The 27,921-nt window shown below is 45.9% G+C and overlaps 1 protein-coding gene and 2 long non-coding RNA genes across 3 annotated transcripts in view; all 3 read right to left on the bottom strand.

Moving 5' to 3' along the window:
- LOC131568649 (M1-specific T cell receptor alpha chain-like) overlaps nt 1–27,921 on the bottom strand; it is a 163,649-nt gene that overhangs the window by 42,678 nt on the left and 93,050 nt on the right. Inside the window, exon 3 of the mRNA XM_058820753.1 lies at nt 27,475–27,481. Coding sequence (XP_058676736.1) covers nt 27,475–27,481 — 7 coding nt within the window. The remainder of the gene's footprint in view (nt 1–27,474; nt 27,482–27,921) is intronic.
- On the bottom strand, nt 3,747–5,835 carry LOC131568650 (uncharacterized). The gene is made up of 3 exons (XR_009275743.1): nt 5,674–5,835; nt 4,754–4,870; nt 3,747–4,175 (listed from the first exon to the last, which is right to left on the bottom strand). It is a non-coding gene; the product is annotated as an uncharacterized LOC131568650 (long non-coding RNA).
- Nucleotides 20,410–21,587, bottom strand: LOC131568651 (uncharacterized). The gene is made up of 3 exons (XR_009275744.1): nt 21,506–21,587; nt 21,092–21,208; nt 20,410–21,008 (listed from the first exon to the last, which is right to left on the bottom strand). It is a non-coding gene; the product is annotated as an uncharacterized LOC131568651 (long non-coding RNA).

Here is a 27,921-nt window from a genome sequence, read left to right as displayed (position 1 = left end):
TTCAGGATGCTTTTAATGCTCTCTGCCACAGGAGAGAGCTCTCACCATTTTGACTTGCCCAGTAGGACAGATGTCAGATACCACACTCTGTGTGAGAGACTGTCATGGTTTGAAAGACAGGTGTCTGCCAGGGGAGGTGAGAACCTCCCTTGGAATTGAAAAATATGACCCCCTTCCCTCTGAATTATTATAACTTTGAAATTAAGGGGTTTTCTGGCAAAGATATGGGAAAAAGCATAACAGTCCTTTACTAATAAATTTATGTATAACAACTCAAACAAACAACAGCACCAAACAGAACCAGACATATTACAGCGTCCTGAGTGGGTCGCTGGAGGTGAGAGAGAGACGAGAATCTTGTTTCTTGATCAGAAGGCTGGATTTATTGATATATGATATATAATACATTATAACTATACTAAATAGAATAAAGAGAGAAGTTTGCAGATGCTTGCTAAGCTAAGAATAACAAAGTTGTGTCCAGGGACTCTGTCCCTAGCTTGCTCCTGTGATTGGCCCTTAATTATAAACATGGGAACATGAACCAATGACAGGTCAAAATAGGTGCATCCTATTGCATTCCACAGCAGCTGATAACAATTGTTTATATTCTCTTTCTGGGGACCCTCAGCTTCCCAGAAAATGCAGAAATCTGACAAAAAGAATTTCTGTGAAAAAATGTCTGCAACACAGACACTCTGCCAGGCTGTGCTCACAGCCACCCATGCTGGCATTTCATAGCTTTAAAACTCAGTTCTGCTTTTCTTTTTCCTACCAATGTCTTGGAGCAGTGTCTTGGTTTAAAAGACAGCTGTCTGCCATGGGAGGTGAGAACCTCTCTTGGAATGGAAAAATATGAACCCCTTCCCTGTGAATGATTATAACTTATTGCATAAATATAAAAATATAATTATAAAAATTATTACATGGGGCTTTTAGGCAAAGATATATAGGAAAAAGAATAACAGTCATTTAATAATAAATAGATATATTACAACCCAAACAAACAACAGCACCAAACAGACCCACACACCCAGGCCCGGCCTCTCTCGGCTGCAGGCGCTTTCCCCTTTGGTGCAGTTCCGGGCACAGCCAGCAGGGGCGCTGCTGGCTCCCGGCCGGGCAGGGCGGGTGCGGTGATTCCCCCACGCCAGCAGGGGGCGCTGTGGCGCGAGCTCAGCTCCCTCATGAGGCGATGGCGGCTCAGGCCGTGGAGGAGAAGGGAGGTGGCTCCCTTTGCAAAACTCACGGGGAGCAGCCGGTCTCAGTGCCGCTGAGGGTGGTGAAATGTGCTGCAGCAGCAGTCGCGGTGCCCCTCTGGATGGCAATAGGAGCTGTTGCCGGAAGCTCAGCACGGTGGCTGGAACGACAGAGGCAAGCAGATCCCTGAGGGGGGCAGAAACAAAGTGTATCCGAAACTCCACACTGTAGCAGATGTAGGGTGTCCTGGAGGGCAGTGAAGAACCCAGAGCTGTGGGATGTCCTGGCCAGCAGGGTCTGTGGGGTTACAGTGCAGGGAAGAACTCAGAGCTGTGGCAGAGAAGCAGTGGGGCTGGGCAGTGACAGCCTGGCTTCTGAACACAGCCTGGAGAAAGTCCCTCAGAGGTGGCTCAGGGGCTTGGAGTCCCATACTTCCCTCTCCTCCTCACCCTGAGTGGATGGTGAGGGGCCTTTCTAATGATGGAGGGTGTTGATAATGTCCCAGTCCAACAGCTACTCTTAGGAGAAAAGGCTCACCCACAGTAAGGAAGAAGCAGTACAGGGCTGGGCTCCAGCTATGGCAGTGAATTCTCCCCACAGCAAGAAACAGCCCAACTGTTCTCCCCCAGTGCTGACAGCAAGAGAGAATTAGGAGCTGTGCCCTTGCCCTGAGCACAATCAAGCATGGACACATTTTGGAGAATAGGCTAGTACTGTTAAAGTGTATTTTACCAAAGAGTTGTAATCATCCTCCATTCTTTTGTTATCATGGGATCCTTTACAGGACAATATTGTTTTTTCAGATGTTGGGATAATCCCATATGAAAATGTGCTGCTTTAACAGAGGGTATTTTAATGTGGAGCACAGTTTCCCTACAGACTTTCCTCGCCTTGTATCAGATGGCTACGGAGCTACAAATTCTGTCCCCCTATGCAGAATTAACTGCACTAAGACAATCTTATTATTGGACTGCACTAAAGCTCCAAGTTGTGAGATTTCTTCTGGGAACAATTCTATTCTCCTGCTTTCTTAAGCTTCATGTTCTGCATTGCCAATGCAAAGTGAAAAGCCACTGCTTAGTGGGGACAATCTGGGACCCTGTCATGAACTGAGGGCTTTAGGTCAATGAAACGCTCACTGCCAGAGGTGTCAGCAAAAACAGGTTTAACACAGATTTGCCAAAGTGTGGCACTATCCCACAGCAATGCTCACTCTGCAGCTTTCCTCCATGGATGAATCAGGGATTGGAACAACAAATTGGAATAAATTTAATTGAGGGACTGATGTGGCGACCAGGGACAAGAAAGATGCAGAGCTGTAAAAGGAAGTGCCTCCCATTGAGTCATGAGGTGCACAAAGGACTCCCCTGCTTTCTAAAATCCTTCTAGAGGAGGTGTGGATGGATACAATCCTAGTCCCAGACTTCATCAAGAATTTATGACTAAGGGATTATAATAGCACTTAGTCATGAACCCTTCCTTTGTGTGCATCTGATTCCACTGGTTTTGTCTGATGGAATATTCTCAAAATAGAAATCTGCCTGAGAGATAGGGATAAGGTGTGGAGTGCTGGAGAAAAGGTTCTGGATATCAATGGAAAATCAGTATAGAAATATTGGTGAACGGCTCCCCCTGATTGATGCTCTGGTGGTAGAATGCACTAAATGTGCATTTCATTGGATTTGGATTTGCCAAACAAATTTCACAGAGCTTGTGCAAGGGCTGGGGCTCTTCTCTGGGTGTCTGCAGGGCCTGAGGGTGTGAGCTGAGCAAGCTCAGTGCAGCAGTCCTTGCTGTGGCCTGTGCAGAGGCTCTCTTGAGGGCTGCAGGAGCTCAGGCAGGGGGAGCAAAGCCTTATCTCCCCTTCAGGATGTGGTTACCTTGTGTTTTCAAAAGCAGGGGAGGGTTAATGCTGCCTGGTGACTGAGTCAGAAATGGTGACCACAGCATCCTGCCTGTAGCCTGTGAGAGGGGCATGAGCTGGGGAAGGTGTGGGCTGGGCTCTGTTAGCCCAGAGCCAAGATGCTATGGAAATTATCAATCCATCAAACCACCCCAAATGATTTTCTGGTGGCCCCTTCATCCTATCCAAGAGTACAAAACAGCAGCAGGGTTTCTCCTCTGCTGACAGGAGCATTTTCCTCCCTTGTGCCTTCAGCAAGGACTCTCCTCACTGAGGCTCCTGAATGTGCCAGAGACATTTCCCTGCACAAAGTCTGCAAAAGACAAATTCAGCCAACAGGATATCTACATCATTAAAGATTTTTTTTCTGATCCCAGTGGGCTTTTAGGCCAGTTGGATTTCAGCAATTCCATCTCAGTTTCAGAAGAAAAAGCACCGAAAACCCACTGCATTTTGCACTAGTGCATCTTTATTTTTGTCACTACTGCAGGAACATAAAATGCACTTGCAATACACTTGGCAGAAGAAATACAGTCTTAATCAAGAAATTGGCAGTGTCTGGTTGAATGAAATCACTCCAGATTCTACAGAGCTGTTCTCATCTGTAATACGCTCTTAATAAATCTATCTAAATCCAAAGCTACAAATGACAGTTCCTGGGCTGGAATTCCCCCAGCAGTGCTGCTCCAGTTCCACAGGCAGTAACACAACATGCCTGGGAAAGGTGCTTGTCAAAGGCCATCTGTCTGCAGTGAGCACTGGAGTTTTCAAAGCTACTGAAGCAGGCTGGAAACTTTTATGCAAATGCCAGAAGAGTGGGGAGACCTACTGAGGATGAGGGTAAATCCACTGTCCTCAGTGTTCAGAGGAAAGGAAACAGCAAAAGCACTTAAAACTCTTGAGTGTAAATCAGCTGGCCAGGCAGGAGTGCAGAGTGTTGCATGTCTTCAGGGGAAGGTGCTGCCTTGTGTCCTGGCTGGTCTCTGTCAGCAGCTCTGGCCCTGCTTGTTCAGCCCCCTTGTGCTGCTGGTTCATGTTCTTTCCTGCTCTTCTTTGGGTTCATTCCTCATGTCTGGAAGAGCAAAGGGAGGTTTAAAGTAAATTTCATGAAATTGGGCCTATGCGACAGATACACTCACAAAAGTTAGGCTGGACTGTCTTTTGTTCCTCTTCATATACTTTAATTTTAAAATCCCCCCCTTCCTCTCTTTACTCCCACATGTTTTTATTTTGGGATCCTTGCCTTTGAATCTTTATTTGTCAGGGTTTTTCTCCAGGCTTTGTGCTCTGCCACTTGATATAGTCAATGAGATATTTCTTGGGCTGTTCAGGTAATACCAGTGTTTCTCTGGCAAACAAAATTTGGGAACAAGCCTCAAGAACTGAGCTTTGAATACAGAAAAAGGCCTTTTCCTTTGTCCTTTGGGAGTCAGGGTGGGCTTGTCTTAATTGCTTTTTGAGGGGGGAAAGTGGTTTTCATGTGTGTGATTTGGTCGTTGTTGTGTTTTCGCCACAGGGGCCGTGAAATGGACTCAGGAGCAGATGAATAGGCCTGATTGCTTGTGGGGCTAAGGACATACACAGGGACAGAAAGTCACTCCTGGCATATGCTTCCAGGCTTTCCAGACACCAAGCTATGAGCTCCCTTACCTCAGGAGAGAAACAACTTGATGCTCATGAGGGTATTGAAGGCGATGCTCTTTGCCAGCAGGACTCTCAAACCCAGCACAGCCATGGACAGCATGTTCACTCTCTGCTCTTCAGGGTCTGCTCAGTAACCAGAAAAGAGGGGAGACATCATGGTCTGGGTTTTGGTGCTGTGATCTTGGCAGAGAGTGGAAAATCCACAGGTGAGAGTTTCAGGGAAAGGAAGAGCAGCAAAGGAACAGCTGAGAGAGAACATGGCAACAAGAGGGGAACCCAAAGTCTGTCTCTGTTGCTTTTTCCTTCCTTGGGCTTGTGTGTAATGGCAGGAGCAACCTTGGAACAACAGCTTGTGTGTGCTGAATGTGTTGTGTTCTGAGTCCTCTGCCCTGGAGAAAATACATTTCCATGCCTTTATCCCCCAGAGAGCAATGTAACTTCACATCCTATCTGGGTAACTCACCTTGTGCTGAGGGCTCTGTGCTATTGCAAACCCTCTTACTAGCCCCTTGAGCACCTTGAATGACCTTCAGGACTACAAAAACAATGCCACAGAATATAAAATGGGATTTAGTAATAAACCCCAAAACATGCCACACTTTGAACTTTTTGTTGGTGTTGGATCGGCTGTTCCAGGTTGTGCTGCAGCAAGTTTGCTGCTGCAGGGTGAAACATGTAGTCATAAGGAAATTCCTGTTTTAATCAAAGAGATTGTGTCTTCCCCCTCTCTCCCAAAGTTATTGAACAGTTGAAACCATTTCTTTCAGATGCTTTGGAACAACTTTCAGCTCTCCCTGTTGAAATACCAAATATCTTTCCAATTTTTGCTGGCTGCCCAGGGCAATGCTGACTAGCAGGAGAAGAACACCAAGCCCCACAGGACATTGTCCCTAGAAAAATGTTGCACCTGTGCCACCAAACCGTACCTGGCAGTATTGTTACCATGCTGCTGTCGGACTTGTCCGTGCACATCACCATTGTTGTGTTTTGTTCCTCAGAGCCGATGATCTCGGTGTGGAAAGTCGTTGGCAAAGGTGTTGTTTCCACAGTGGTAACAACTTGTGATGCAGTTGTTTTCTCCACGACTTCTAGGATAGAAGTTTTTGGACTGTATGTAACAAACTCCATGATTTGGACAGGATTGATTTTACTGCAGGCTTGCCTGGGTCCTGAGTGACCCAAAATTCATGGATACTCAGCTGTGACTAATTTGTAACAATCCCATTTAGTGTCTTTTATGTCATTACTCCTTGTCATTAGAGGTACAAGCAAGAAAAGAAGATTGCTGAAACTCACAACCAGCTGTCTTATATGAAAACTATTGGTGTCAAAAGAATTTAGTTGCCCACAAATCATTGTGGTACCATAATTTGTTTATTAGAGAAAATACCCTTCCCTCTATGTCAGGTCACAGGTGGAGAATCAAGGGTGATCTCAAAAACCAATGTCAGTGTTTAACTCAGATTAGCAATTTGAATTAGAGTAAAACCATGGAACTGAAAGGAATCCTCCAGCAGCCTTCCTTGCCAGAAAGGGCTCAGCTTATGAAAAGATGTCAGACACATCCACAAAGATGGACATGTCTTCTTTGTCAGGAGCATCCTGAGGGGTCTCTTGGCTAAAGAGAGGTGCATGAGGCTTTTCATTTTGCATGGTGTCTGCCTTGCAGGTGGGTCAAGAGATCCCTCAGCTCTAACATTTTGTTCATCCCAGGGTACTGATGGAAGTTTGATCAAGGAGCTCTGATTTTACACCCTTTCCCCATCAGCCCTGTGACACTGCTGAGGAACTGAGGTGAAAGACAAACCGTGCTCTGCCACAACTTCATGGGTCAGCTCTCCTGATCAAACAGGCACAACTATACACTGTGCACATCTCCAGCAGCCAGACACCCTCCAGAAATCCAACACTGCCTTCCCAGCTCTTGTACCAGGCTTGGCCAGAGCCTGTCAGTGCTGTGCATTCTGTGTTCTCTGAGAAGGACTTTTCATGTGGTCTCCTCTCCAGGCTTTCCAAACAGCCAGAACACAACCAGGCTTCTTCTCTGCAATAGCTCCCTGGGCAGGATCTTCAGCAAGCAATAATGCACATAGTGCAACTGTGGTTCAGAGAGCAGAAGATCTGTTTTATCTGACCCCAGAATGGTCACCTGAGTCCCACTAGTTTGCATTCCCTGACAGTACAACCATGAATTCCTACCATTGCTTGCTCCTGGAAGGGATGCATGTTTTATGTCCTAAAAACTTATTTAGAGAAAAATCTGTTCTTCTTCTTTGCTTTTCTTATAAAGTCACAGGAGGAGCCCTCTATTCCCAGAAAGTAATGGGCCTTAGCATTCGCAGTGAATGTTTAATCTGGAATAATCCAACCCTGACCAAAGGGAAAGACTTCTCTATCCTTAACTGAGCCCTCAACAGAATATGCGTGGAGTATCCCACAGTGGCACTAATGGTTGTTATTTTATGTCATTTTGATGTAGGAGTATTCTCAAAACATTTAATAATAAATAGATAGATAACAACCCAAACAAAAAGCAGCACCAAACAGAACAACAGCACCAAACTATATAATAACAATTATATAGTATATAATATATAACATACATAACATGTGTAACATGTATAATATAGAATTAGGGTAAAATAAATTAATGTATATCTTTATGTATGCCTGTCAAATTGCATTTTAGTAGCTCTCAAAAGAATTCAAAACCAAAAGGGGGAGGTTGTTTACATTCTGGAAACTTTGGCTTCAACATACTATTTCTTCTGACTTGAAAGGGACTTTGATTCATAAGGCCCAAGATCTTTTACTGTCCAATATAATTCCAGAGTCTCTGGTCAGCTCTGAAAAGATTGTGTTTTTAGCTGTAAAAAGAAAATCATTGAACAGCATGGAAAGAAAAGGACTACCTCCGAAATGGTAAATTTGCATTCCTTTGTCCCTTTGAAACTGGAAGTGCAGTGAGACTGTTCCCAAATACACCTTTATTCTCATGCAACATATCCTACAGACATGGACAGATATTAGGCAGCACCCGAGGCAGTCCCACAACTTTCTGGAGGGAGAGCAGGAGGTTTTAGGGATGTAAAGTAACATGGGAAGTTCTTTAAAGATATGCAGTCCTCTAAAAGCAAAACAACAATTCCTGAGGAATGCACCTTATACTTCTGGATCACAGAGATCAATATCAAAAACCCCTCTAGCACCCCAACATTCACATTTCCCTAGAAAAGCTTGGGGTGACCAGCACCTTTATTGTTCATCACAGAATTCCAAAGAAAGATAGGAATAAGTCAGGCTTCCTATAATGCCTACTCCCCACATTGGTCTTTTCAGAACCCACACAACCTGGAGCCAATTTTCTTTCATTCCAGGAGTTCTTGGCTATGAGGCACTTGTGAGAATTTTAGTCCAAGGCTATTTCACCTCCTTCCTGCTCTGTCCCCAGGACAGTGGAATGCCTTACCTGGGGACACTCTCAGTGTGGTGGTGCCAGTGTCAAACCAGAACTTCTCCAACCAGGAGTTACAGATCTGTCTCAAAACTCCTCATCCTGGGAACTCCTCACTGAGCTCTGCATTCCTGCCCCAAGTCAGTCAGTGCAAGCCCGCTGGAGAATTGGACACTGGACAGCGAATTTGGGCCAGAGTGCTGCCCAAAGTGGGAATAAGTTATCACAGGCTAAGTAGTGCCCTGCTGGTGTTTGGGGATCATGGAATAATGGTGCTGAGCAGAGTCAGCCCAGATGTTCCTGGGAAACCTTCCTGAGCAGATCCAAGCTGAGGGTTTGGCTTGAAAGCCTGGCTGGAGAGCGAGTGCATCCAAGGGATTATTGCAGCTGAAATTTCTTTCAGTGAACCCAAACCTTTAAATTCCCTTGTTCTCCCCCACATGAATTTACAGTGAAGTTTTAGAGATAAAGAAATGTCACTTACTTGGTTCAACTGTGAGAATCGTCCCTGATCCAGTTGCTGTTGTCACATTGGTAAGACTTATTCCAATAACTCACTCTTTCTTCATGGTGTTAAAATTTGTTGTAAATCAAGAGATGGATTGCTAGATAGTTGGTCTAATTATCCATGGGTTCAAGTCCATGAGAGCACCCGGAGGTACATTTAGTTTGTAAACTGAAAAGGGAAAAAAATTCCTTGATTAGTTCAATGATTTCAGTTAGCTTAATTGAGCAAAGAATTTTCAACGTCTCCCTTTCTTCCACCTTTTAGAACCTTTATGAGCTCTTTTATGTATCCAGGATACAAGAAAATATATGAACGAGGTTCTACTTCTCTTCTTAAACATTACAGTCACCCATCTCCTTTCTTTCCCAAAATACCTCACCTTTTTTCCTTCTTTGGGTTTTTATACTGGTCCTTATCCTGTTTATATCATTGTGGTACCCCCAGCCCCCCATACACAGTGAGGTATTTCATAGCAAAAACTGTCTCTGTTCCACTAGACAGAATTTTGGATTATACAGGCAGTCACATGACTTCTTTTGTGGTTTGAGATCCAGCATACCACATGAAAAAACATCATATTGCTTTCAAGGAAGAATCTAATGTAATATCTGAAATCTTGAGTTGTATATGAGATCTTGGGGATTACATGACAGCTCCGAAAAGTCTGATGGAGTTAGGCTGGATAGAAAGCAGGAAAAGAATCAGTACTTTTTTTGTTTTTTCAAAGCACTTCTGAAAATTCTCATGACTTGCTGAAAGCTGTCCCCTTTTCTCCCTTTGTTTCAGTGCTCAGAAGCAGGAGAAAACTGCCCTTTGGTCTCAGAATTGGTGTCTGGGAGGTCATTTAATACCTTAGAAAGTCTTCATGGTGTTTTAGGTAAGAGGTCATAGTAGGTAAAATGATTGTACTTTGTCGTGTAGAGGCACTGAAACCTTGGCAGTGAGGATCAAAAAGTGAAGGGTCTTGTTCTTCATGCATCTGCTCCTGGCTGTTGTTGGATCTGAAATTAAAAGGATCTTTGTTCTTAGCAAAATCTTCTTCTGTGCTCTGAGACAAAGAGAAGAACACAATGGTGAACTTAAATAGAAATATCTAAATACAGATACAGTCAGTGTGGCTTCCTGTCCACTTGTTCAACTGGAGCTGGTTATCAACCGTCTAAAATGACCTGTTTGTGAGAGCTAAGATCTCAGGTTGAACGGTGAGGAAACTGGAAAAATAGAAGAGGTTTTCTGATGTTTGAGTAATTCTGGTAATCAAATTTGTGTATGTGCACACAGTTGCCTGAGGAAAAATGGATTAAGTAAAGTCACCGTGTTTCCTCCTTCAAGAGGAGGGAGGGAGACAGTTTGTGTGTGGTGGTTCAGTTGTTTTGAATCACTGTGGTACGTAGTTCACACTGTGCTAGGCACTTCTACAAAAACATTTGTGGGCTTTTCAGTGCCAGGTGATGTCTCCTCTTTCATGTTTTTGTAGTGCTGCCTTTTGTTTCCCTGTGCCTCTACACTGCTCTACTTCTGAACATCTAACACTGTTCCAGAGGATTCCTTAAACTAAAAATATCATTATCATCCTTGCTTTTTTTGGCAGATTGAGTAGTTAGTATTAATGTCATTAAAATATCGCACTGATTTGTATCAGGGGAGAAGTCACTCGGGCTTAATAACTTTATATCAATTTTCATTCTGTATTCCCTAAGCCCTTCTAGACTTTCAAGCACATCTGTCCTTAAAGCCTATTTGCAAGAGAAATCAAAATTCTAACCATGTTTAGAAATTTTTCAGAAGATATTTTGGTTCAGCTGATGGGGCATTCATTAACTCTCTTTGCGTTAATGACCTAAAGATGCTTATTTATTCAGCGATTTAATTTTTAGTGTTTCGTGCATGAATTCCATTTTTATAATGGTCATATGCGTTTTGTCCCAATTAGATCAGCAGTTTTTTCCCCTTAAATTTTTTAAATCTTGTGAACTGATCATTTGACCACTGATCTGGCCATTGTTTGCATTTTCATTTATTTGTATGGCTTTTCAATGAGTTTCTAAGCCACAAATACCATGATTTCATCCTGTTTGCAATGTTGTTATTCCCAAGGATAGAGGTGTATTTCTCATTTTTAATCAGTGATTAAAATAGCAATGCTACTATTTCCCATTGGTAACTGGGAAATGCTCATCTGCTGTTCCCTTGAGTGTGTCATTTTTATTTCTCTTCCTTGTTGCTTGAGTCTTGCAGGAAAGCTCAGCAGGAGAATGTGCTGATGTGATGGGAACCCTTTCATGCCAAGGATTGCAGTCGGTTCAACCCTTGGCATGAAAAAGGGAACAAGCCCTAAACTCCTCCTGCCCCAGGCCTGGGCGCACACAGGTGCCTCTCACATCCCCTGCCCTGCCTGGCAAATCTTCCCAGAGCACTGAGACCTCACCCTGCTCCTCACTGAGATCTCCCAGGCCGTTAAACACCCCCTTTGCATTCCAGTGGCCTCAGAGAAACACCTGTGCTCACAGCCACCCACAAGCCACACGTGCTGGCATTTCTTTACTTTAAAAGCTCAGTTCTGCCTTTCTTTTTGCTATCAGTGTCCTGGAGCAGTGTCTTGGTTTTAAAGACAGCTGTCTGCCATGGGAGTGAGAACCTCCCTTGGAATGGAAAAATATGACCCCCTTCCCTCTGAATTATTATAACTTACTATATAAATATATTTATATAATTATATAAATTATTGTTCTGATTTAAGGCAAATTTGGGAGAAAACCTCCAAAAGGGGGCCCCTTGAGAAAGCAAACCCACATGGCCCTTCCCCCCAACCAGTTTGGGAAGGATTCCTTGGAGAGAGGTAGAAAGAACCTGTTTGTTTAACAGGCACAGCACCCCCAGCACACAAAATGAACAATACCGGGTGACACCACTCTGAAAAAGATGACAAATTCAGAAAGTCTCTCCTGGGAGCAGTGGCTCTGTTATCAGTCCCTCATGTGCTGGGACAGCTGCTGCAGCCACAAGGTGCAAACTCTTGGTGTTTCCCAGGTCCTGGGCCGAAGCAGGTTCAAGTAGGTAAAAAAAAAGCAAAAGGAGAAACAGTCCAGGAAAAATATGGACTGCTTAGCTAAACTACCTAATGAGCAGAAGGAAAAAGCAAGAGCAAAGCAGGAGCAAAGCAGAAGCAAGAGTGAGAGCAAAGTGAAAAACCAAGCAAAAAGCAAAAGCGGCACTATGTACTGCCCTGTCTGTGTCTCCCACCAGCCGTGGGGGAGCGGCTGATAGCAAAACCAAAACAAAACATTTGCTTTTCAGAGCCAGACTTGAAGCCACAGAACAAAATATCCAGCATAAACAAAACACACAAATGGGGATACAACCATCATAATGTCATCCTAGGCTAATTATTATATGGTACTTTCAGACAAAGATACAGGGGAAGGAATAATAGTAATTTAATAATAAATATAACAACTCAAACAACAGCACCAAACAGACTCACACACCCAGGCCCGGCTTCTCAGCCGCAGGCGCTTTCCCCTTTGGTGCAGTTCCGGGCACAGCCAGCAGGGGCGCTGCTGGCTCCCGGCCGGGCAGGGCGGGTGCAGTGATTCCCCCACGCCAGCAGGGGGCGCTGTGCCGCGAGCTCGGCTCCCTCATGAGGCGATGGCGGCTCAGGCGGTGGAGGAGAAGGGAGGTGGCTCCCTTTGCAAAACTCACAGGGAGCAGCCGGTCTCAGTGCCACTGAGGGTGGTGAAATGTGCTGCAGCAGGAGCCTCGGAGTGGCAAGCTGGAACAACAGAGGTGAGCACAGCCAGGTGGCAAACAAAGTGTAGCAAAATCTCTGAAGTTGTGGCAGGAGCCGTGAGGGTGGGCGGACACAGGGTGTAGAGTTAAAGTGTAGGAAAAAGGCTCAAGCAGTGGCAGAAAACAGCGGGCCTCCCACAAGCAGTGGGGAACGCTCCCTCAGGGACCCTGTACTTTCAGGAGTGTTGTTCCAAAATTGTCAGTGTGGTTGCTTTCTGGGTCACTGGCAGCAGGGAACACACTCCAATAAAAGGGAAAACCTACTGAGGTGTCTCCCTCACTCTGGTTTTTCCCTGAGTGAGTCAGTAGAGCTGCCCTCTGATCCAGCAGGATGGCTCAGTGCAGGGCCACCCTAATTGGACACTGACAGAGTGGCTGGGCACAAGGGTCTCAGCTTTTCTGGGCCCATGACAGAGAAATTAAACACTAAGGGTTGAGGAAATTTCACACTAAGAGTTGAGGAAGCCTCCTGCTTTCACATGACAGAGACAAAGGAGGGGAGTTGTGGCAAAGCCTGGGGAGGACTGCCTGACCCTCTGGCATCTGTAACTCTTGTTTCGGATGCCTTGGGCTCTGTGCTCAGGAGCAAGCCCATGGATGCATTTGCACAGGTCTCCTTAGGTCTTGCATGAAAGCCTACACTTGTAAAGAAAGAAATGAATGCACAGTGCTCAGAAGAAGAGCACCTGTGTTTATTGACATGGAGCCAGAGCTGGGAGTGGAGAGAAGGAGTTTTTCATCATGTCCTGGGAAAGTCCATCTTAGCAGTGCAGTTCCTGGTGCAGTGCTGCTCTTTCTTCAGATACAATTAATTGACTGCTGTTATAACATTGTGTTACTGCAGTGTTATTGTGAAACTCCCTAAACATCACAAAGAATCCAAATGTGGTTCAGTTCTGCTTTTCCATGTTAAAACTGCAGTCCTTTCAGTGCCCATTGTGTTTCTTGGTCATGGTTTAACCACAGATGGTAACTAAACACCACACGGCTGCTTGCTCCTTTGCCCCCTCATTGAACTGGGAGAGAATTGGAAGTGTAAAAGTGAGAAAATTGATTGGTTTAGCACATAACACTTTAATAAATAAAGCAAACACTGCCTGTGTGTGCAAAGCTAAGCAAGGAATTCATTGACTACTTCCCATCCACAGCCAAGAGTTCAACCTATTCCAGAAAAGCAGAGCTCCATCATGTTTAATGGTTACATGGAAATACAAATGCTATCACTCAATATCCCCCCTTTCCTTCCTCTTCCTCATCTTTATATGCTGAGCATGATGTCCCATGGCCTGAAATCACGCTTTGGTCAGCTGGGGTCAGCTGAACCAGCTGTGCTCCCTCCCAAATTTTGTGTACCCTTAGCTTCTCACTGGTGGGTGGAATGTGGAGCAGAAGAGGCCTTGACTCCAGGAAAGCACTGCTCAACAATAACTCAAATATCCCTGAATTACCAACACTCTTTCCAGCACAGAATCAAAACATAGTCCCATTCGAGCTACTATCAGGAAAATTAACTCTACTTACTAAACTGTATTGACTTGATTGGCAATGACATAACTTCATTTACCCAAGTCAATGTGTTTGCACACGATGGCACTGCAGGGACATCTCCCTGTCCTTGTCTGGACCAACAAACATAAATTGTGGATTTTTCCTCCTGTCCAGTAGAGGAGGGGCACTGGGACAGCAGCTTGCTGAGCCCCTGGAGGACAGCCAAAGTCAACTCACCACACATGAACTCCTTCTCCCTGGTCAGGTGCTCTCTAGCAGCCACTCTGTAGAGCAGTGTCATCCCTGCTGATCTGGCTTTCCTAAACAGCCTGGTGCACCCAGCACAGCACTCTGGAAGCTCCAGCAAGACATCCCCATCATCCCAAGGGTCTGCACCCAAGGCACCAAGGAGAAATGAGGCCATGCTGGACAGGAGCCCTAGTGAGGTGCACTAAACCTGCACTCCCCCAAACTGCAGCCTCTGCAGTTCCCAGCATACATTTCCTCCTGCATTAACAATGGCACCAGCCCTTCCAGCAGCCCTCCCTCCAGTGCCTTTTAGTGCCACCCAGCCAGAGGGAGGTTTCCTGCACCTGCCATTGCCTGACAAGAGCCCTGGGCAGCAGCTGCCAGAAAGATCTGTCATCCCCATCTGCTGGTTTTTGGTTCACTCTGCTGCAGATCTGCTCCAGGGTGATTCTTGCCTGACAGTAGTAGGTTGCTGCATCGCCTGGCTCTGCTGCCCGGATCTGCAGTGGGAAGCTGTTCTTGAACTTATCATCTTTTATCTGAAAGCGATCCTTGAAACCTTCTACATAGGTGCCATCCTCCTTGTAAATCCATTCCTGAGAGCCAGTTGGGCCCTGACGGTACCACGAGACGGAGTAGTACCTCATAGAATCCCCCTTCATGCGGCATTGCAAGGTGACTGCTTTTCCCTCTTGCACGGTCACTTCCCTGGGCTGCTCCAATGTAGCTGCACCAGCAAGCGAGACTGCTGCAGAGAGTGAGAGCAAAGCACAGTCACTGCAAGATCCAGCAAAGGGCAGGGCAATGCTGGTAGGACCTTGCAGGGGCACTGGACGAGTTCTAGGACAAAATCCTCCTCTTGGAAGCCAGCTGACACTGATGGGCAGAGCTGGTGGCAGCTAGCAAGGCTCACAAGGAATGAGACCACATTTCCCTCCATCCTTTTCCCAGTCTGACAGGAAGCTTTTCTGCTTTTCCCAAAGAAGTAGGAAAGAATTGCACCATGGGTGGACAAATCCCTATGTCCTTGCGAAGACAGGATGGTGAGGCACCCTCTGTCCTGTCCCTGAAGCTGCTGTGGGTGAGCAGAGCACAGCCAAAGGGCTGTCGCAGGCAGTGGGGCTGTGCCCTGTGCTGCCATGGCCCAGCTGCTCTGTGCCAGAGGGGCCGCAGTGCCCCAGGAGCAGTGTCCAGTGCCAGGGCCAAGCGCTGGGCCCCGAGATCTGAGTGCAGCAGGGAGGTGCCCTGCGTGTGCCCAGGCTGCAGAGCAGGCAGCTGGCACGCAGGTGCCCAGCTCAGAGGCACCAGAGGAGCAGGGCTGCTCTCCCCGTGCTCCACAGGCACGGCTGGGCAGCTGGAGCCGGGGCACAGCTGCGGCTGCAAGCGCTCAGCACAGCTGCCCAGAGCCCTGCAGAGCCCAGGGCCACGCTCAGCTCCCGGGGCCAGCAGCCCTTGCCTGCACTTACCTACAATGGGCAAGAAGCCCACGCACAGGGCACTCCACATGGCCAGGCCCGCTCTCCGTGGCCTCTCTGCAGCTTCTCTGCGCCTGCACAACAGCTCTGCCCACACCTGCCCTGCCTGGGCCTCTGGCACTGCTCTCAGGCCCAGGCCCTGCTGGTCCCTCCCTCTGCCTGTGACAGCACTCAGGGGGAGAGGTGGGGCACCAGGAGCACAGCTTGAAGCTCTTGCTGCCCTCCTGGCTGTCTCTCACTCTGTGTGGTCCCCATCTTTCTGTGAAGCCCTCTCCATACTCACATTTTGTGTGATCCTGTGAAAGAGCCTCAGGCTTGATTTGGAGTGGCTCAGTGGGAACTCTAAATAGGGAAATTTCATTCCGAAACCCCAACAGCCTCATTTGGCAACCAGTGTGGGGCATAAAGGGTTGAGATAAGAACAGATCTTTCCAGAGTGGGCTGCAGACCAATCTGATCTCAGCATTAGTTGGATCAGGTATGGAGCCACTGGTGCCAATGCTGCTGGGGCTGTTCCTGTGGCTGTGAGACCTAACCCTGTGTGTGTTCTCATATGAGCTCCCCATGATGATATTGTGCAGGGCTGTGGGTACCGAGAAAGGGTCTGTGAAGAGGACAGGTGACTCCTGTCAAGTGTTAGAGAGAGATAGTCTCCCAAGGATGATCTAGTAGTGCTTCCAGGCAGGTGGAACCCCATGGCCAGAGACTCTATTTGTCATCAAAATAAAACTGTGTGTGGACACTGCCTCTTAGAGGCCTCCATATAATGAACATTGGGGTGTCTCTACCCTGTCTCCTTGCAGGTTATGCTTCAATACAGGTCACAAAAGAGGAATTTCCCTGATTGTGGGAGGCTTTGGCATAGCCAGGGATCATGTAATCCCTCCCTACAGAAATCCAAGAATTCACATCTATTTTCTAAGCTGTCTTTTGGAAAAACAGACATTGCCAGGAGCTCTGCAGTCCTGAGTGGTTTTGCAAGGGAGCATCAGGTTTCCAATACTTCAGTTCAGATAACTTCTGCTGACTGAAATTTTCGGGAAAGAGAGAAAGAGGACTTCCCTTGCAGTCCGGTGATTAACCATCCTGCTAATGAGTTTCTGTGATGGATATGCCCAGTTCAGCTATTCCTTGTATATCCTAACTTGTTCCACATGTTTTTAAGTGGATGAATTTCTTATGGGAGGTTTTCAGAAATGCAATAATGATGAATGCAACCCCACGTAGTTCTCCTTCATGCACCCAATTAGGGCACACATCACTCACTGCATCCTGAAAAAGATCCAGATAATAACAAGTCTGTAGATGAATTAACCTACACATTGTCGAGCTTGCTTCAGTGAGCCTTGGGTTTCCTCCTGTCATTTTCTACATACCACTTTTCATTACCAGCATTCCCCCCTCCTCCAGTATTTCCTGACATTTAGAAAAGAGAAATGCTTCTCAGAGAATTTGGCAAAACCACAGTTTCTCACCTGTGAATCCAAGGCAAAACCTGACGGAAGACACCATTCTGATCATAAATCAGGAATGGGGACTTACTAAGATATTTAGCCTGATCTGTACAGGACACTGTCAGGAAGCCCATGTGTGAGACTGCTGCAGTATTTCAGATTGAGATTCCTAAGGAATTTTGAAAGCAGTGCTGCAAGTGCTTCCTGTATTTACTCCATTTCTTCTGTTACAACTAACTTCCACCGCTAAACCAGCTTTAGTTTGAAGTTTCAAATGAAGCTTCCCTGAATCTCCTTTCAGCTTCCTGATCCTGTTCTTTCCAAAGCCTCTGGATCACTTTGCAGGAGTTCCCAACTGCTCCTGCTGGCAGGGGCAGAATGGAAATGAGGAGAAAAGAAGTTTAATTTGTGGCATGACCAGGCACACCACTTCTTGTGGGGTTTGGGTGGTTTCTTTGGTTGGTTGTTTTTTTGCTTTTTATCTCCTGTTTGAACTATTTGTGGATTTCAGAAATTTGAAATTGTTGTGAGAACAATAAACACTTTGGCCAGAAGGTAGCAGGAGAGACCAGAGAAAGAAGTTCAGTTTACATCAATAGAACTAACTTTACCAGGAACTTTTTAGTATTTCAGGACACAAAAGAGACAGGTTAGATTATACCCAGCAGATGCAGTAATGTGATTATTAGATTGTACTTCAAATGCTGTATAAGACAGCAGAAGGATTCAGTGGTACAAAAAGGTATTTAGTATAGCCCATTGCCGTGGAGTTCTTCATAATGTTTTCCCGTGTAACCTCTTGGAGAGAGCTTTATTCTTTCAGGATGCTTTTAATGTTCACTGCCACTGGAGAGAGCTCTCACCATTTTGAGTTACTGAGCAGGGCAGATGTCAGATACCACACTGTGTGTGACTCACTAAGGGGCAGGAAAAATAATGTGCTAGAGGTGAAAATTGTCCTCAAATTACTTTAAACTTTTATTGAAGTTCACATTGTGGCTGGTCAAGTCACCAAAACACTGGGGGAAAAGAAGCTCTCCCACAGCATTTTTTAATGTTAGAGATCAAGTCATTACTTTATTCGGGCTAAGATGTGTAACAGAAATAATTTCATCCACACATTGCACAGGTTGTGCAGAGAAAGTCCTTCCATCACACAAGATTTTCAAAAGTTTTCTTTTACTTCAACAGTCAAAACCCAGGGAAATTCATTGGTTCAATGCTCATTGCTCCCAAGTTCCACAGTTTGTAGTATTTGGTTTTTATTGATCCCTGCAATTTCGATGTTATTTTGGTTCTCAGTCTTGGTTCTCTCATATTACAGCGTCCTGAGTGGGTCGCTGCTGGTGAGAGAGAGATGGTGAATCTTGTTTCTAGATCAGAAGGCTGGATTTATTGATATATGATATATAATACATTATAACTATACTAAATAAAAATAAAGAGAGAGGTTTGCAGAGCTCCTAGGCTAAGAATAGAAAGAAAGAATCTATGACAAAGTTGTGTCCAAGGACTCTGTCCCTAGCTTGCACTTTGTGATTGGCCCTTAATTATAAACATAGGAACATGAGCCAATCAAGGTGCCCCTGTTACATTCCACAGCAACTGATAACAATTGTTTACATTATCTTCTGAGGCCTCTGCCCTCCAGAAGACACAGAAATCTGAAAGAAAGGATATCTGTGAAAAAATGTCTGCGACACTCTCATTGATCTTTTCCCAGACCAGGTGTCTCTGACCATGCCAGGGCTGATGTTTGGAGATGTTCATTAATGGTCATTATCTTTTGTGTATCTTCTGTGCTGCTCCCAGTCTGCTGAGATGTGAAGCGCATCAGGCTTGGTGTGCTGCAACAGCCCTTTGAAAAGAAAACCTGAGTTCCTTCCCCCCTTGGCAAAGGTGAACAAAACCCCTGACTAAAGGTATAGAAAGAAAGTTTGAACTTCTCATTGGCCCCAGTATGAGAAAGGTGTCACAGAAATGCAGAAGGACTGGGGCTGGAAGGGACCTCTGGAGGTGACTGGGTCTCCCCTGCTCTAGCAGGACTGTCTGGAGCTGTTTGCCAAGGACCATGTCCAGATGGCTTTTGAATGTCTCCAGGGTCAGTGGCTCAACCTCTGCAGATGTGCAAAGGCTCTATGAGCACAGTCAACCATGGATGCAAATTAATCTCTAGGAAAAGAGAAGTAGTGGGGAAAAATGTGTTGTACCAAAGAGTTCTGCTTATAATCATCCTCTATTATTCTGGAATCAGGACAATATTGTTTTTTCAGATGTCAGGATAATGCCACATGCAAATGTGCTTCTTTTAACAGAGGGTATTATAATGACCTTTCCCTCCTCTGCATCTGATTCCACTGGTTTTGTCTGAGGGAATATTCTCAAAATAGAAATCTGCCTGAGAGATTGGGTACAGGTGTGGAGAGCTTGAGAAAAAGGTTCTGGGTGTCACTGGAAAATCAGTATAGAAATCTTGGTGAACGGCTCCCCTTGATTGATGCTCTGGTGGGAGAATGCACTAAATGAGCATTTCACTGGATTTGGATTTGCCATGCAAATTTCACAGAGCTTCTGCAAGGGCTGGGGCTCTTCTCTGGGTGTCTGCAGGGCCTGAGGGTGTGAGCTGAGCAAGCTCAGTGCAGCAGTCCTTGCTGTGGCCTGTGCAGAGGCTCTCCTGAGGGCTGCAGGAGCTCAGGCAGGGGGAGCAAAGCCTTATCTCCCCTTCAGGATGTGGTTACCTTGTGTTTTCCAAAGCAAGGGGAGGGTTGATGCTGCCTGGTGTGACTGAGTCAGAAATGGTGACCACAGCATCCTGCCTGTAGCCTGTGAGAGGGGCATGAGCTGGGGAAGGTGTGGGCTGGGCTCTGTTAGGCAAGAGCCAAGTTTCTATGGAAACTATCAATCCATCAAACCACCCCAAATGATTTTCTGGTGGCCCCTTCATCCTATCCAAGAGTACAAAACAACAGCAGGGTTTCTCCTCTGCTGACAGGAGCATTTTCCTCCCTCGTGCCTTCAGCAAGGACTCTCCTCACTGAGGCTCCTGAATGTGCCAGAGACATTTCCCTGCACAAAGTCTGCAAAAGACAAATTCAGCCAACAGGAAATCTGCAATATCAAAGCTGTGCTTCTGACCCCAGTGGGCTTTAGGGTAGTTAGATTTCAGCAATTCCATCTCAGTTTCAGAAGAAAAAGCACAGAAAACCCACTGCAGTTTGTGCTCGCACAACTTTATTTTTGTCACTATTACAGGAACCTAAAATGCACTTGCAATAATTTGGCAGAAGAAATACAGGCTTAATCAAGAAATGAACATTATCTAGTTAAATGAAATCACTTCAGATTCTACACAGCTCTTCTTATCTGCAATACACACTTTTGGTACTAAATCTATCTAAATCCAAAGCTACAAATTGCAGCTCCTGGGCTGGAATTCCCCCAGCAGTGCTGCTCCAGTTCCACAGGCAGTAACACAACATGCCTGGGAAAGGTGCTTGTCAAAGGCCATCTGTCTGCAGTGAGCACTGGAGTTTTCAAAGCTACAGAAGCAGGCTGGACACTGGTGTGCAAATGCCAGAAGAGTGGGGGGATCTGCTTAGCAGGAGGATGAGGATAAATCCACTCTCCTCAGTGTTCAGAGGAGAGGAAACAGCAAAAGCACTTAAAACTCTTGAGTGTAAATCAGCTGGCCAGGCAGGAGTGCAGAGTGTTGCATGTCTTCAGGGGAAGGTGCTGCCTTGTGTCCTGGCTGGTCTCTGTCAGCAGCTCTGGCCCTGCTTGTTCAGCCCCCTTGTGCTGCTGGTTCAAGTTCTTTCCTGCTCTTCTTTGGGTTCATTCCCTATGTCTGGAAGAGCAAAGGGAGGTTTCAAGTACATTTAATGAAATTTGGCCTCTGAACCAGTGTTTGAGAGCTGTGAGCTCCCTTACCTCAGAAAAGAAACAACTTGATGCTCATGAGGGCATTGATGGCGATGCTCTTTGCCAGCAGGACTCTCAAACCCAGCACAGCCATGGACAGCATGTTCACTCTCTGCCCTCCAGCATCTGCTCCGTGACCAGAAAAGAGGGGAGAGATCATGGTCTAGGTTTTGGTGCTGTGATCTTGGCAGAAAGTGGAAAATCCACAGGTGAGAGTTTCAGGGAAAGGAAGAGCAGCAAAGGAACAGCTGAGAGAGAACATGGCAACAACAGGGGAGCAACCTTGGAACAGCAACCTTGGAACAGCAGCCAGTGTCTGGTGAATGTGTTGTGTTCTGAGTCCTCTGCCCTGGAGAAAACACATTTCCATGCCTTTATCCCCCAGAGAGCAATGTAACTTCACATCTTGTTTGGGTAACTCACCTTGTGCTGAGGTGTTTGTGCTGTTGCAAACCCTCTCACTGGCCCCTAACTCTGTTCTGGTGCTGTTTGCTTCCCCCAGTCCTGTTATTGGTTCTGCAGCCTCCTCTACTGTAGCACGATAAAGAAAAGGCAATTTAAACTATATATACCATTTGCACAGGATGTAAAAAATGTTTTGATGACATTTCTCATAGAAAATCAGAGGAACATACTGACTGGGCCTCAGCTGGTCAGGATTAATTCTGAAATTAATATGAAGAAACAAGTGCTCCATGCAGTTGCAGGAGACAGAAAAATTCCTGCATTGTTTTGTTTTACTATCTGAATTACCTTCAGGACTACAAAAGCAATCTTACGAAATATAAAAATTAATTTAATTAAGAAACCCTCACAACACACCCCACCTTTTACTTTGTGTTGGAAATCAAAGGGCTGTTCCCAGACTGTGCTGCAGGAGGTTTCCTGCTACAGGCTTGAATATTCCATCATAAGGAAATTCCCATTTAAAGAAATAGATTGTGTCTTTCTTCTTCTCCTCAGAAAAGTATCTCATAATAATTAAACTGTTGAAAAACAATTTCTTATAGATGCTTTGAAACATCCTTCCCTGCTCTCCCTGCTGAAATCCCAAATGTCTTTCTTATTTCTGCTGGCTGCCCAGGGCAGTGCTGTCCAGAAGGAGAACACCAGGCCCCACAGGCCACTGTCTCCAGAAATAAGTGACAGCTGTGCCACCAAACTGTACCTGGCGGGGCTGTTATCGTGAGGTCATCGAATTTGGGGAATTTGGCCGTGCAGGTCACCTCTGTGTCTTTCATCACCCTGACCACTTTAATTGCATTGTAGAACCCCTGTGATGTCAAAACGGATGCGCTCTGTTCATAGACCACCTCCTGAGAGGGCATCTCCAATCTGAAGTTCTTTGTAGCAAAGTTCCTTGCCAAACAAGCTGCTTTCCCAGAGCTGCCACCTTCTTCCAGTTTCTTTGATTTCATCACAATGACTTGAGGGTCAGAAGTGTTTGAAATGTCTGAAAAGAAAAGCAAGGTTTGGATAGGATTGATTTTACTGCAGGCTTGCCCGGGTGCTCAGTGGCCAAAAATTGTCATGTACTTCATCTGTGACTAATTTGAACATTCTCATTTACTCTCTTTTATATCATTATTCCTTGGCATTAGAGGTAAAAGTAACAAAAAAAGGTTGCTGAAACTCACCACCAGCTGTCTCACAAAAAGCTATTGTTGTCAAAAGAATTTAGTTGCCCACAAATCATTGTGGTACCATAATTTGTTTATTAGAGAAAATATCCTTCTCTCTAGGTCAGGTCACATGTGGAGGATAAAGGGTGATCTCAAAAACCAACGTCAGGACTGAACTCAGATTAGCAATTTGGATGAGACTAAAACCATGGAACTGAAAGGAATCCTCCAGCAGCCTTCCTTGCCAGAAAGGGCTCAGCTTATGAAAAGATGTCAGATACATCCACAAAGATGGACGTGTGTACTTTGACAGGAGCATCCTGAAGGGTCTCTTGGCTAAAGAGAGGTGCATGAGGCTTTTCATTTTGCATGGTGTCTGCCTTGCAGGTGGGTCAAGAGATCCCTCAGCTCTGACATTTTGTTCATCCCAGGGTACTGATGGAAGTTTGATCAAGGAGCTCTGATTTTACACCCTTTCCCCATCAGCCCTGTGCCACTGCTGAGGAACTGAGGTGAAAGACAAACTGTGCTCTGCCACAACTTCATGGGTCAGCTCTCCTGATCAAACAGGCACAACTATACACTTGTCCACACCTCCAGCAGCCAGACACCCACCAGAAATCCAACACTGCCTACCCAGGTGTTCTACCAAGCATTGGCCAGAACCTGTCAGTCCTGTGCATCCTGTGTTCTCTGAGAAGACCTTGAAAGGCTTTTCATGTGGTCTCCTCTCCAGGCTTTGCAAACAGCCAGAACACAACCAGGCTGTTTCTCTGCAATAGCTCCCTGGACAGGATCTTCAGCAAGCAATAATGCACACAGTGCAACTGTGGTTCAGAGAGCAGAAGATTTGTTTTATCTGACCCCAGAAGGCTCACCTGAGTCCCACTAGTTTGCATTCCCTGACAGTACAGCCATGAATTCCTACCACTGCTTGCTTCTGAAGCGATTAATCTTTTATGTTTATGTTCAAATTTATTTGAACAAAAGGGGGAGATTGCACACATCCTGGAAACTTTGACTTCAACACATTAAGTATTTCAGCAGACTCAAAAGGGACTTTGATACTTTAGGTTCAACGTCTTTTACTACCAAACATAATTCCAGAGTTTCTGTGCAGCTCTGAAAGTATCCTGTCATTAGCTAGGAAAAAAAAAGAAAAAAGAAACATTGAACAGCCAGGAAAGAAGAGGTCTTTCTGCAGAATGCTAAATTTTCATTGCTTTGTCCCTTTAGAATTAGAAGAGCAGTGAGATTGTTCCTAAATCTACATTTATTCCAATGCAACATATCCTACAGACATGGAGAGATATTAGGCAGCACCCAAAGCAGTCCCACTTCTTTCTGGAGGTAGAGTAGGAGGTTTTAGGGATGTAAAATAACATGGGACATTCTTGCCACACTTTAAAGACATGCAGACCTCTAAAAGCAAAGCAACAATTTCTGAGGGATGCATCTCATACTTTAGGATCACCGAGATCAATATCAAAAACCCTTCTGCCACCCCAACATTCATATTTCTGTATAAAAGCTTGGGGTGACCTGCACCTTTATTGTTCACTACAGAACTCCAAACAAATATAGAAGTAAGTAACACTGCTGATAATCCCTACTCCCCACACTGCACTTTTCAGAACCCACACAACTTGGCGGCCAATTGTCTTTCATTCTGGGAGTTCTTGGCTATGAGGCACTTGTGAGAATTTTAGCCCAAGGCTATTTCACCTCCTTCCTGCTCTGTCCCCAGGACAGTGGAATGCCTTACCTGGGGACACTCTCAGTGTGGTGGTGCCAGTGTCAAACCAGAACTTCTCCAACCAGGAGTTACAGATCTGTCTCAAAACTCCTCATCCTGGGAGCTCCTCACTGAGCTCTGCATTCCTGCCCCAAGTCAGTCAGTGCAAGCCCGCTGGAGAATTGGACACTGGACAGCGAATTTGGGCCAGAGTGCTGCCCAAAGTGGGAATAAGTTATCACAGGCTAAGCAGTGCCTTGCTGGTGTTTGGGGATCATGGAATAATGGTGCTGTGCAGAGTCAGCCCAGATGTTCCTGGGAAACCTTCCTGAGCAGATCCAAGCTGAGGGTTTGGCTTGGAAGCCTGGCTGGAGACCGAGTGCGTTCAAGGGATTATTGCAGCTGAAAATCCTTCCAGTGAACCCAAACCTTTAAATTCCCTTGTTCTCCCACACATTAATTTACAATGAAGTTTTAGAAATAAAGAAATGTCACTTACTTGGTTCAACTGTGAGAATCGTCCCTGGTCCAAATATAAGCTTAGCTGTCCTCACACTGCTAAGGCTTATTCCAATAACTCACTCTTTCCTCATGGTGTTCAAAAGTGTTGTAAAACCAGGTGATGGAAAGCCATTAGTCCTAATTATCCATGGGTGCAAGTCCATGGTAGGATCCAGAGGTCCGCTTACTTCCAAAACTGGAAAGGGAATAAAGGTTAATTGAATTGTTCAGTGATTTCAAAAGGCTTGATTGAGTATAGAACTTTCAACTTCTCCCTTTCTTCCACCTTTTACCACCTTCATGAGCTCTTTTATGTGTCCAGGATACAAGGAAATATAACAAGAATGTTGTTCTTCTCTTCTTAATCCTTAGAGTCACCCGTCTCCTTTCTTTCCCGACATTTGTCACCTTCTTTCCCTCTTTTTGTTTTTGTACAGGTCCCTATGCTGTTTATATCATTGTGGTAATCCAGCTAATCCACAGTGATATATTTCATACCAAAAACTGTCTCTGTTCCATTACACAGAATATTGGATTATACAAGCAGTCACATGACATCTTCAGTGGTTTGAGACCAAACGCACCACACAAAGAAACACCACATGGCTTTCAAGGAGGGATCTCAAATAATATCAGAGAGGTTGAGTTGTAAATTAGAACGTGGGTATTATGTGACACCTATGAAGGATGTGGTGGAGTTTAGGTGGATAGAAAGCAGAAAAATAATCAGTACCTCTGGTGTTCTTTCAGAGCATTTCTTACAATGCAGTCTAATTCCCCTACTTCTCTTCTTGTAGGTACTAGTGGTGTATGAACAGAGTTCTAGGATGCAGCACGCCTACTCTGGGGTTGATGGGAGGAATGGATTAAAAACAGAGGATGCAGGAGGGTCGTAAATTGCTGAAGTGACCTTCCAGCTGGGAATTACCCTTGACAGCCCAGGGTGAACTGCACCCAGGGTTCCTCTAGCATGAATGCAGTTTACATGCCAGTATCTCTCCTTCCCTCTGCCTGGCTTTGGTCAGGGATTCCCTCAGTGTAGCAAGGTCATGGAAATAAATGTACTCTGAGTTTGTCTGTGGCTGTTCCATCTGCTGCCTGTGCTGCCTCACTCAGGTGGTGGTGGCTGTCCTAGTGTAAAAGACAGATGTCTGCCAAGGAAGGCAGGAATTACTCCTGGAATGGAGAATAGGACCCCCTTCTCTCCAAATTATTATAACTTTGAAATAAAGGGGCTTTCAAGGAAATATATGGGAAGCGGAATAAAAGTTCTTTACTAGTATGTGTATGTATAACAACCCAAACAAACAACAGCAGCAGCAGCAAACAGAACCAGACACCCAGGCCCGGCCTCTGTCACCTGCGGGCGCTTTCCCCTTTGGTGCAGTTCCGGGCACAGCCAGCAGGGGCGCTGCTGGCTCCCAGCCGGGCAGGGCGGGTGCGGTGATTCCTCCGCGCCAGCAGAGGGCGTTGTGGCGCGAGCTTGGCCACCTCTCTGCATGTGGGTAATGGTGGGTGGGCAGGCAGGAGAGATGGAGAAGGGGCTCCCTTTACAATCCCACAGGAGCAGGCGGTCCTGGTGCCCCTCCTGGTACCGAAACCAGCTCTGTCATGAAGCTTAGAGCAGCAGGCTTCCACAGCAGAGGTGAGAACACTCACAGTGATAAACCAAGTGTAGGGGAAACTCTGAAGCTGTGGCAGATGTCACGGATGTCTGGGCAGACAAGGGGTGTCAAATTATGGTGTCGCAAAAATCCTTGCGGCAGTGGCAGACAACAGCAGGGCTGGGTGGGGGATTGCTCCTTTGGACAGATCATTGGCAAAGGCTGATCCTGGGATCAGCAGAGGGTGTAGCCCTGCGTGCTCCTGCCTCCCTGCTCCTGGTGTAGCACACACGGGCTCTGGGCTCTCAAATGACAGAGAAGCAGAGAATCAACCTGGCAATCCCTACTCAAAGTGCCAAAGGAAAAGAAAGAAAGAATAACAGGCAAAAAGCACAGGGCAACAGTGTCTCCAGTCAGACACCCTTGCCCCGTGGCTCCAGAGTTGAGCAGCCCCTCTGGAAGGAAGCAGCAGCCCCCGACCCTCAACTCTCAGGGAATCCCTGCTGCCCCTCACCCATCGCGACACTTCCTGAGCAAGGGGAGGCAGTGACCATTCTGAACACAAAGACAAAACCATGAATGGATAGGGAATTTAGGCCATTCCCAAAGCAGAAATATGGGTAGAAAACATGAGAGGAATGGGAAGAAATAGGTGAGGCTTTCATGGGACAAATGGGACATCCCTGGGCTCTGGTCTTCATGGGGTGCTTAAAGTGTGTCAGGTGTCTGATGGCAGGACAGCACAGCTGGGCACACACAGTCAGGAGTTTTCTGGCACGTACTGATGTGAACTTACTAACACAAATGCTGGTGAGCTGGACCTCTGTGTGCCACTGAGGAAGAATTGGTGCTGGGGCAGCCTTGGCTGCAGTGACCATGCAGTGTTAGAGCTCAGGATGCTGGGAGAAGAGAGCAATGCAAAAATAGTACTGGAGCCCTGGGCTTCAGGAGAGCAGAGTCTGGGCTCTTCTGGGAGGAATCCCATGGGTTATGGTCCTGGACAGAGAAGGAGAGCTGCTCACATTCAGAGATTATCTCTTTTGAGCCTCAAGAATTGTTCCTCTTGACAAAGCAGTAAGTCAAGCTTTGTGTCAGACATCCAAAATTATGAACAAAGGGCTCCTGAATAAACTCATAACTGGTAAATACAGAAGGTTCCTGTCAAGTTGTTCAACTGACCGCGATGATCAAATGTCTAAAATGACCTGTTTGCAAGAGCCAAGATCTCAGGTTGAATGGTGAGGAAATTGGTCTTGGAAAATTCGGAGGGGTGTGGTGCTGTTTCAGTAATTCTGGTAAATCAAATCTGTGTATGTGCACAGAGTTGTCTAAGGAAAAATAGATGAGGTAAAGCCACCATGTTTTCCTCCTTCAAGA

The sequence above is a fragment of the Ammospiza caudacuta genome, chromosome 27 (assembly GCF_027887145.1).
Source record: "Ammospiza caudacuta isolate bAmmCau1 chromosome 27, bAmmCau1.pri, whole genome shotgun sequence".
In the NCBI taxonomy this organism is placed as follows: domain Eukaryota; kingdom Metazoa; phylum Chordata; class Aves; order Passeriformes; family Passerellidae; genus Ammospiza; species Ammospiza caudacuta.
This window is presented reverse-complemented; position numbering and strand designations above follow the sequence as displayed.